At 26.5% G+C, this 10951-nt stretch overlaps 2 protein-coding genes across 6 annotated transcripts; one reads left to right on the top strand and one right to left on the bottom strand.

Annotated features, from left to right (window-relative positions):
• On the top strand, positions 1–5767 carry LOC122512714. Of its 5 annotated transcripts, XM_043628733.1 has the most exons (6): positions 326–405; positions 522–726; positions 3161–3226; positions 4056–4081; positions 4200–5324; positions 5526–5767. In XM_043628733.1, exons 5-6 carry the CDS (start codon positions 4223–4225, stop codon positions 5555–5557), a joined length of 1134 nt encoding a protein of 377 aa, XP_043484668.1. In that variant the 5' UTR covers positions 326–405; positions 522–726; positions 3161–3226; positions 4056–4081; positions 4200–4222; the 3' UTR covers positions 5558–5767. The 5 variants fall into 5 exon arrangements, with proteins under 5 accessions (XP_043484666.1, XP_043484693.1, XP_043484668.1 ...); XM_043628731.1 differs by lacking the exons at positions 326–405; positions 522–726 and adding an exon at positions 1–94 and having other exon boundaries at positions 3212–3226; XM_043628758.1 differs by lacking the exons at positions 326–405; positions 522–726 and adding an exon at positions 38–94.
• An 846-nt stretch (positions 5768–6613) lies between these two features.
• LOC122512733 (tubulin--tyrosine ligase-like protein 12) lies at positions 6614–10891 on the bottom strand. Its single transcript, XM_043628767.1, has 3 exons — positions 10755–10891; positions 7300–8645; positions 6614–7212 (listed from the first exon to the last, which is right to left on the bottom strand). The coding sequence occupies exons 2-3, from the start codon at positions 8631–8633 to the stop codon at positions 6708–6710; spliced, it is 1839 nt and encodes a 612-aa protein (XP_043484702.1). The 5' UTR covers positions 8634–8645; positions 10755–10891; the 3' UTR covers positions 6614–6707.
• Positions 10892–10951: the final 60 nt, after the last annotated feature.

A 10951-nucleotide genomic window follows, 5' to 3' on the forward strand; every position in this document is an offset into this window, starting at 1 on the left:
GTAGATTATGCAGGTAGGTTTATAAAGCAAGTAAATGTACAAGAAGCAAATAATACACACTTTTAACAGGAATAATAATTCTTCTGCTTTAGAGGTATGTAAATTGATGTACTGTTTTAAAGTTATTTAAAATTTTTTTAAATTCTTTTTTGTAAAGTTTAAATGTTAAAATATTCAAAACTAACCATTTTTAGCCAATGAATACGTATTTGTTATCTATTCAATTATTTTGTCTGATTGAGATCAGCAAAATCATTAAAATTATTATAAAAACTACTAAATAACATAATTTCTATTATTTAATATTCATTTTATTAACCTATAGATATATTCTCCAAGCTTTTTCAAAGTGTTGCAATCCTTGATTTTGAAATTCTATAGGATATTATATGTTTATTATTTACGGTAATATAACTATTTAAAATTAATATAAGTGAAACGAACCATCAACAAAGTATTCACATCCATCAGTATAAGCTGTCAACATAATATCTTTTTTAAATTTCATTAAACTATTTTAGAATTTACAACTACAATATGAATGTCAATATGAATCTGGGAATTATGTTTTTCTTCTGGATGTATTTTATTATAATTCTGAGTAATTTTCATAAGATTATTACTTCATTTAACGGTACTGAAAGCTTTTTGGACAAATTTAAAGGACATTATGACATTGAAAAAATAGATGAACATATCGAGAGTAACGAAGGGTTCTAAATAAATGTAAATTAAAAACCATACTATTAACGTTAATTGATTTTTAATAAATTTTTAATTTCTTAGAAACTGACTCATTTTTCGCACTTTTATGGACAAAAATAAAATTTTCGAAAATTTGTTATCAATTTTTTCTATACATTTCACTGGTAAATAAAAAGGACAAAAGAGATGAGGTGATGGGTTATTACGTACTACTTTATCGTCTAGTCGAAAATTATTTTTACCACTGATATACTAATTTTAATAGTATAAGAAACTCCCGTCTGACTAAAATCTATTTAAACTACTTATTCTGCAGCGAAAAGAATGAAAAAAAAAGATGTCTGACTAAAACTAATCTTTACTACTATTTTCCTTAAAACAAATGGTAAAAAATAGCCTGTCTGACTAGAAATAAATTAAACCACTGTTTCTCACTATAAATCAAATTTTATTTTTTTCCGAAGGTAATTTACTCAAATTAGTGACTTTGTCATGACAAATATTCAATAATTTATTGTCTGACTAAAATACTAAAATTTACTTTAACTACTAATTTGGGGCGCATGATTATTCCCCAAATGTCATTTTTCCGAAATGTTATTTTACCGAACTGCACTTTTGCGAATAGTCATTTTTGCGAAAAGCCAATTTTGCGAAATGCCACTTTTGCGAATTGTCATTTTTTCGAAAAGCTATTTTTGCGAATTGTCATTTTTGCGAATCGACATTTTTACGAATTGTCAATTTTCCGAAAAGTTATTTTTGCGAATCGACATTTTTACGAATTGTAATTTTTTCGAAAAGTCATTTTGGCGAATTGACATTTTTGCGAATTGTCATTTTTGAAAAATGTCATTTTTGTGAATTGTCACTTTTGCGAATCACCATTTTTACGAATTGCCATTTTTGCGAATTGTCATTTTTGAGAAATGTCATTTTTGCGAATTGTCACTTTTGCGAATCGCCATTTTTACGAATTGCCTTTTTCCGAATTGGCATTTTTGCGAATAGTCATTTTTGCGAAAAGTTATTTTTACGAATTGTTATTTTTGCAAATTGTCATTTTTGCGAAAAGCTATTTTTGCGAATTGTCATTTTTGCAAATCGACATTTTCGCGAATCGACATATTTACGAATTGTCAAATTTCCGAAAAGTCATTTTGGCGAATTGTCATTTTTGCGAAAAATACAATAGAAAACTTGTAGGTCTATAAATTCACTATTGTATTTTTCGCAAAAATGACTTTTCGGAAAATTGACAATTTGTAAAAATGGCGATTCGCAAAAATGACTTTTCGGAAAATTGACAATTCGTAAAAATGTCGATTTGCAAAAATGACAATTCGCAAAAATAGCTTTTCGCAAAAATGACAATTCGTAAAAATGACTTTTCGCAAAAATGACTATTCGCAAAAATGACAATTCGTAAAAATGGCTATTCGCAAAAAATGGCAATTCGCAAAAGTGACAATTCGCAAAAATGTCATTTCTTTAAAATGACCATTCGCAAAAATGGCAATTCGTAAAAATGACTTTTCGCAAAAATGACTTTTCGCAAAAATGGCTTTTCGCAAAAATGACATTTCACAAAAATGTCTTTTCGTAAAAATGACAATTCGCAAAAATGAGTTTTCGAAAAATTGACAAATCGTAAAAATGACGATTCGCAAAAATGACTTTTCAGAAAATTGACAATTCGTAAAAATGGCTATTCGCAAAAATGACAATTCGCAAAAATAGCTTTTCGCAAAAATGACAATTCGCAAAAGTGACATTTCGCAAAATTGGCTTCTCGCAAAAATGACTATTCGCAAAAGTGCAGTTCGGTAAAATGACATTTCGGAAAAATGACATTTCCTCAAAGAAAATATTTAATAATGTTTTACCGGATTTGAAAAACTATACGGGTTGACTAAAATACTTGTTTAAACTACTGGTTTTTCTATTTAAAAAAATTATGAAAAGTTTTGTCTCTCTAAAACTGAATTTTACTATTGATAATAGAGTTTTAAGGAATTGAAAAAGTACTGTCTGACCAGAATCTATTTATTTACTGATTTCTTACTAAAAAGAGTTAAAAATCTCAATATTCGACTAAAAATTACTTCAATTACTGATTTCTTAAGAACATATGTTTCAGAATACTTTGTTTGATAAATATGACATTTTACTACTGATATACTAATTTTAAGGACATTAAATACTCCCATCGGACTAAAAACTATTTAAACTACTAATTTCACAAAGAAAAAGATTTTAAAAAATTTTGACAGACTAAAATACACTTTGAATACTGAATTCCTAAAGAGAAGGGGTGAACAATGCTTTGTCTGACTAAAAATAACTTAAACTACTGGCTCGGACTACAAAACAATTTTTATTATTTTTTAAATGGTAAATTACTTTAATTATTGGAACATAAATAATTTAACATAAGTTAGTAACTATTTTTTAGGTGATTTTTCTCTTGTCTGACTAAAATTTACTTGAACTACTATTTTTTAAGGATATTTACTAAAAGGTACGTATTTTTAAATTCTAATGATTTAAAAACTTGCTGTCTAACCATAACCTATGTAAACTACTGATTTACCAATGGAATGGATTAAAAGTAATTTTGTCTGACTAGAAATGATATTTTCTACTGATATACTAACTTTAAGGACTTAAATTATGCCCGTCTGACTAAAGACTTGTTAAACTATACTTAACTTTACTTACTTTACTTAACTTTACTTACTTGATTTTCTAAAATAATTAACAATAAAGTGTTTTCTTACTAAACTGTACTTTAAATACTGTATTCCTGAAGATAATTCATAAAAAATACTTGGTCTGACTAAAAATAAATTTACCACTAATATTTTTAAATATTTAAGTTTTAAAAAAAACTACCGTTTGTTCAAAATCTATGCAAACTTAATACTTTTCACTGCAAAATCAGTAGTTTAGGGTTGTTGTTTTTCTAAAGAAAAGCTTTTTAAATTTCGGCAATTGAATTTTTCAATATAATATGATAACTTTATTACGCGAAATCAAAAGTCATTTGAAGGACAACATAGCAATTTTGCAATATATGCGCCAATTTTTTCAATAAAATAAAAAGTCATTTGAAGGACAAATTTATCAATCACACAATGATAAAAAATATTTTCATTACTTTCATATAAAAGGCGGTAATACAAAGTTTAATTTTTAACAAAATATTTTTATTTGCTTCGATTAGCAATTTGTCACGAATATCGTTCGTAATAAAATTCTTTCATTTTTATTTATGTTTGTTTTAGTATATATGTAGATAAAAAATGCAGATAAAATATAAAATTTCATAATATCTTTCTTCCACGCAGTGAAACTACTTTTTTGCTACTAAAAGGTATGTGAATTAGTAAATAATTAAAATAATATTTAATATAAATACTTATTTATATTAATACCTAGCCCAAGCATATTAAAATTTATTTTTATTTAATATTATTTCAAATATATTTTAGAATTTACGAATTAGTTGACAAAGATGAATGTTTATATCAACATGAAAATCCTATTTCTCTTCTGGATGTCTTTGATTACAATTCTAAACAATTGTCATAATATTCTCACATCATTCAACGGTATTGAATACATATCACTTTATCAAGGGATCCTGATAACCGGTATTTTAAATCTTATTGCGATGCCTGCAATGGCAAGAATTGAAATGCCGCCACATAAACGAAGAGTAATTTATGGTAGAATTGTTTTTGAGAGAAATAAACTGTATAATAAGTATCTTTCTAATATATACAATAAGACTACCGCAATGGAACTTTTTCGAAATTACAACTTTAATTCATTTTTTGATATGAATACTTTTGCTATAATACTTAAAAATTCTGCATCTGATGAAAGTTTTTATAAATGCAGAGTACAAGATTCTGACATGAACGAAAAATTAAGGTTCCATAGATTTTTAGAAAATTCAATGAGTCCAGCCCAAGCAATTGAACGTATTCACAATATTTACAGTCATGAAGACATTAACCTAATAAATCTTCCAATAGAAAAGTTGTTTGATGAATATTTAGAAAACGATCTATTTGACACCGTGAGCTTTGATGATTATTACGCCATACAAAATTTCCTAACTAACGAGTATATTACGACAAATTTACCAATTCCCAGTCTTTGGAGAATAAAGAAAGCAATGTACAGTTTAGCTCTTCGTCAGTACGATTCATTTTTTGAATTAAACATAAATAGAGTAATTTTTTGTTTGCTGAAAACAAATTCGGAGAGTGTTGACATTAACGGAACTTTAACATTTAATGAATTTATTGTTTGTAACCATTTCCTTAGCAATATACGCGAGGAATATGAATCTAGAAATACTACATTTGTGACCATTTATAAATTAAACTTATCACGTGACTCTTTCTTGGCTCTTAATTTGCAAAACATTGATAAAACTTTAAATCAGTATATCATTCTTCCTGATACTAAATTTAAAATACATCGATGGAATATTGAGTATCGTGGGAGAATATACGAAAAAGTTATAACCATTGAAAGGGTTAAGATTACATGCTGTGAATGGATGTCAAGTGTTTTGAATAAGGCTTATCTATATGCAAAACTGGGTAAGGTTATTTTCAAAGTTCAGGTAGTTTATTAACAACATGTAAAAAATAATCTGCAGTGGCTCTAAGCCTTTCTTAAATTATAGTGGAGTTACACTTTTTGATTTTGTATTTTAATCTAACAATATGAATTGTTAAATGATGCCATTTTTTATTTGATATATATGCAATATAATAAGAAGAAAATTACTGTTTTTACAGACGCAGAGTATAATCCAGATATAGAAGTATAGCACAGCTACTAAAATTTGGATCCAATTTGTTTTTTATATTGTCAATGGCAATAGAATTACAATGATGTGGTTAATTTTATTGTTAATATTAAAATATCAGATTACTTAGAAAAAGATTGTTCATTTTTTTGGATCCTTCATTTTAAACTTTGTAAAACTGATATCACATGCGTGATGCGTAATTAATAAACATAATATAATTTAAAATTATACTTTGTTATTTATTTTACTACTGATAACAGTTCTACCGAATAAAATTAAAAATATGTGTAATCAGTTATCAATTTGATAAAAAGTTTTTTTAAATTTAGGTGATTCTTAATGTTTTTAATATGTCATATATTTTTGCGCACGAAATCAAAAGTCATTTGAAGGACAACTTTAATAACCGTATATAAAATTAAATTTTCAAATATATAATTTTATCTACTTTGGTTAAAAGCTCTCACGAAAATCGTTGAATATAAAAAATTCAGAAACAATTTTTATAGATTAAACTAATTTATCACTTCAGTTATCAAATGTAATTCATACGTAATTCACATATATTTAATTACAGATGCAGGGTATAATCCAGATATGGAAGAATACCAGCAATTATAACAATGTAACCTATTTTCTATTACAGAGAAGAATTTTGTAAATCTTTATTAATTATTATTAATCCTAACATTATTATCGTAGTAATTTACAAGACTTCTCAAGGATAAATTCCTTAATATACTTTCTGATTCATTAATTTATATCAATATATTATGTAGCAGATTTTGTATTTTGTCACTAAAGTTACAATTATTCTATTAAATAATTTTTTGTGAAAAAATGGAACGGGAATTGTTCCCTGATTCTTAAGAATAAATATATTTCTATTGCAAAATTTGCTTTTTTTAAAAAAACCTTTCAATTGCAACAATCCTAATTTGCAAATATCACTTGGACGTGAAAAAAGTGAAAGTAAAAAAGAAGCGAATATTAATTAAAGTGTAATTAAGAAGGTTTAGATTTTAGAACTTTTTAAAAAAAACGTATTTTCACGAAATAAAAAACTAAAACTCTGCGGTTCCCAATACTGCCATGAAAAGGATAAGCATAAAAGAAATTACACTTTCTTCCATAAAAATCTATTTAACATTTATATTATATGAAACTTTTACAATTCATAGAAAACATTCTTGTTACAGTCATTTAAATACAAACAGCGAAAAATGTCATTATAAAAATTAGGATAATACTCACAAGCTCTTTGGCAATCTGGAGAAAAATTGAATTCTAATAAAACCGGTTGCATTTCATTCTCCCTCCATTCCAACATCATATCTACTGCGTAAACAGCACGACTTTGGGAGCTTTCTGCAATTCCCTTCGGTGGTTCCGCTAATGTTGCAGCTTCAAAAGCTTCTCTTAACACATTGAGAATCATTGGTTCAACTATTTTTGGCCATGGATGATTAGGATATTGTTTTTCCCACATTGTAATAAAATCGGCGCATTTAATGTGACATAGAGGTGTTGTTGTTGAATAATTCATAACAGTAAAGTGCTGCTCGTAATCTTGGAAGTTATTCAGAGCAAATGATTTATTGGCGAATCGTAGAAAGAAATTAGAATATGCAAAACACTCCAGTGGATTGACGGATTTCAATAAAACAACGTATCTGTAAATATATACGGGATTAGAAGAATGATGCTGAAAGTGGAATATTTATTGAGGATATGATTATATAATTAAATTTTATAATCACCTGATATCGAATTTAACTTTTCCTATTTCTGGACGTTCAAAAAGTACTGGATTGGTTATATATTTTTGTGCTATTTTCGGTCCAGTGGCTGGCAATCTCAAAATGTGAAACAGGTCCTTAGTTACATAAGTATCCAATCCTCTAGCTAAATTCCAAGGTTTGCAAATCCAATGATTTTCCAATTGTTTCGCTTCTCTATTTTGGAAATATGCCACGAACTTAACTAATTCAGTGCTTAGATTATAAGTCGTTGGCAACCACTTTGGAAATGTCGCCAATGTTTCTGGATCGTATTTTCCATCGGCTTTTCTCCTACAAACTATGGACAGTAGATCCTTAATCGTCAAAATAAATTCGCATGGGAATTGATTCACAAAAACATTTGGCTTCTCTAAGCTAAGTTCTTTGTAATTTTTTATGTGACTTAATAACCAAAGAACATCAGCTTCATCCTCTGAATCAACAATTTCAAACGCTGAATCCGTTAAAAACTCACGAACAATCGAATACTGTGAATAAACCTTCAGCTTATCACGAGGACTGACTTCGCGAATTTTCTCCGGCAATGTTTCGGCAACACGTGAATTCATAAAGTAATTTTCGTCAGGTTCCGTTTGTTCGAAATTTTCCTCTAGAAAGCTATCATCTCTCCATGGTAGAAGAAGTGCTCTACTTTTATCCAAATCATTTGTTTGTCCCTCGATAAAATTTCTTGTAACTTCATCGCCTGTTTTGACATTTTTAATAGGAAATAAGAGCGAGTAATTCATATTCTCTGGTGCGTAATAAAATGGAACAATTCGGAAATTTGGTTCGTCACTGTGATTTATTGAGGAACCGACTTCATCCATAATACACCAAAAAGGCATTGCTTCTTCGATTTTATTAGAATTTGTTCGAAAAGCAAAAAAACTATTGTATCTCCACATTTCTTTAAGAACGTATTCAATTTTTTCATTATCATTCTCCGCCTCTGACCATTCGGGTTTCATGAAATTGTACATGCGTTCCAAAAGTCCAGGATTCTCAACAAGATCATTCTTTGCATCGGGAAATCGATAAGTCCAAGCGTGATCAATCAAATAAATATTGTTGGGTTTTTCAAATAAAATTCCTTCTTCCAATGTAATAAATAGTTTCCAAAAAGGATCAGTAGGAACGTGTTTATCATCTTCATAACTAATTCTAGCCAATTGAAATGCATCTCCTGCATCAAATATTTGATTTATTAATTTCTCGTGTACAGTTGGCCAGAAATACTTTGGTACTCCTGAGAATTCAAGTTGTGGCTGATGAATTGTGAGAAAGGACTTTAAAAGTTCTGCTTCACCCATTTCGCCAACAACCTAAAGAATAATTTTACGAATTATATTTTAATAAGGAGCAGTAGGTTAGAAGATAGTATTATTATTGTTGATTAAATAACTAGAGTATAGAGGCTTACAAAACTGGCATCAGAACTCTTCTAACGTATCATATTTTAACAAATTTTAATAAATTTTCGTTTCTTCAATGTTTTATTTGTTTCGGCTTTGTATGATCAGAACTATTTAAATAAAGTGTAGAAAACTCTAGAATTCTTTCAAAACTACTCAGAACTCTATTATAATAAAGTCATTTTCTCAAAAGTAGGGGGCTGCCTGTAAATTGAATTTTGCCTAAAGGAAAACTGAAGTTGCAGGTGTACAAAACTGACATTAAGTAATATTTTCAAGGCACAAATATTAAATTATATGCAAAGTTAGCAAAGCAATCTAAAATATAGAAAATTGTAGCAATAGTTTGGGACCAGCAAAAAATATTTTTACTAACAACTATTAGTAAACAGCTGATAAAGTTTGCTCAAACAATTATTTTTCATCTTCTGCTGATTATCGGCTGTGGTTACTTTTTATGAATTGTAAATTAAATTAATTTTGATGAGTAAAAATTAATTGGAATTTGTTCTAGCAATAGTTTGGGACCAGAAAAAAATATTAGTAAAGTATACCAAGGTTACAGTAAGCTTACCATAAGGTTACGTGCTATTTGGGAATTCTTATTAAGTTTTTAGTATGTTGAAGTTTAAACAAATTTTTATAGCTGAAGATATATTATTTGACCAGAATGTCTAGGTCTCATTACTGAAATTTTATTTAAATTTCTATTTAAATTCTTCGCAAAAAATATGTTTGTCTTTTCACATAACTTACGAATTTCCCTATGCTATAATAAATTCTCCATTTTCAAATTGAGTTAGTATATGTATATTAAATTTTGACTCTTATTTAAATTCACAGATTTCTAGATTTAAAACGAATTTATTACAAAATTTCTAAAGGTGACAATCCATTTTGAATGTTAATATTCCCTCACATATATGTGTGCGAAAAGTACATATATTTAAATATGAAAATCTCATACGAAAATGAATTCAAACTGCATAGTGGTTTAATTTTCAAGTTAAAATGGCTTAACTTAAATTGAAGTCAGTATTCAGATGGTATTTGGGGAAAATTAGTTAGAGAAAATTACTAGCACACTGTGCGCGATTTTCTTTTTAAAAATTTCATAATTTTCTGTGAACCAAAGAGCAAAATTTTCCCTTATTTTTTTTAAACAAAAGAAAAAATTATTTATTAAATTATTCAATTAGATATTATTTATTGAATTAATGTATCAATTAATTAAATTAATAATAAATTATTAATTACTATATAGGTAATAATTAATAATTTTATTAATTATAATTAATTTTATTAATAATTTTATTAATAATATTTTTATTAATAATTTTATTAATAATATTTTTATTAATAACTAAAATAATTAATAATTTTTATTAAGAATAAATAATAAATGAAGTAATAATTGAAATAAATCATGAATTTCAAAAAGAGCTCAAACCGTAAGGGTCATTTTCGCTAGTCAATATTATGTGAAAATGACTCTTACGATTTTCAGAGTTGATCCCTTTTCGCAATTCACTGATGATTCAAATAAATTATTTATTAAAAAAAATATTTTTATAAAAAACTAGTAGTTATAAATAGTTAATTAACAATAATTTACGTTTCATTGTTATTAATGTTGCATGTTTATTTTTGCATAAATATATTTTTTTAAATGATTATTTAAAATAAAATTAATAAAATAGTAATTAATAATAAATAATAAAAATTATTCAATTAATATGAATTTTAGAATTTTATTATTAATTTTTTAAAAATTCAATTAATAATAATTATTATGTTAAAAAATATTAATAATAGGTAATAAATATTATAATAATAGTGATGGAATATACCAATAATAATAATAATAATATTAACAAAGGTAAACAAATTATAATTGAAGTTTCTTTATTTCAAATTTTTTTATGAAATTGAATTTTTAAATAATTCAACTTTTTGTTTACTTTTCTAAAGAATAAGAACATATGTTGAAAACATTTAAAAATTTAAAACAATACTCACAATATTATTAAATATCTTTGGCTTCAATAAAACTTTAGATTAAAACACATATACTAGTCAAATAATTAAAAAATTATAAATAATTTGTTATTTTATAACATGTAGTCCACTAATTTCAAGGTTATGTTGGTAATATTCGAAAAACTCGGTCGATAAAATCAACAGAAGAAACAAATCGAGTCAAACTAAATTTTAAA

This window comes from Leptopilina heterotoma, unplaced genomic scaffold, assembly GCF_015476425.1.
Source record: "Leptopilina heterotoma isolate Lh14 unplaced genomic scaffold, ASM1547642v1 Lhet_1, whole genome shotgun sequence".
NCBI lineage: Eukaryota > Metazoa > Arthropoda > Insecta > Hymenoptera > Figitidae > Leptopilina > Leptopilina heterotoma.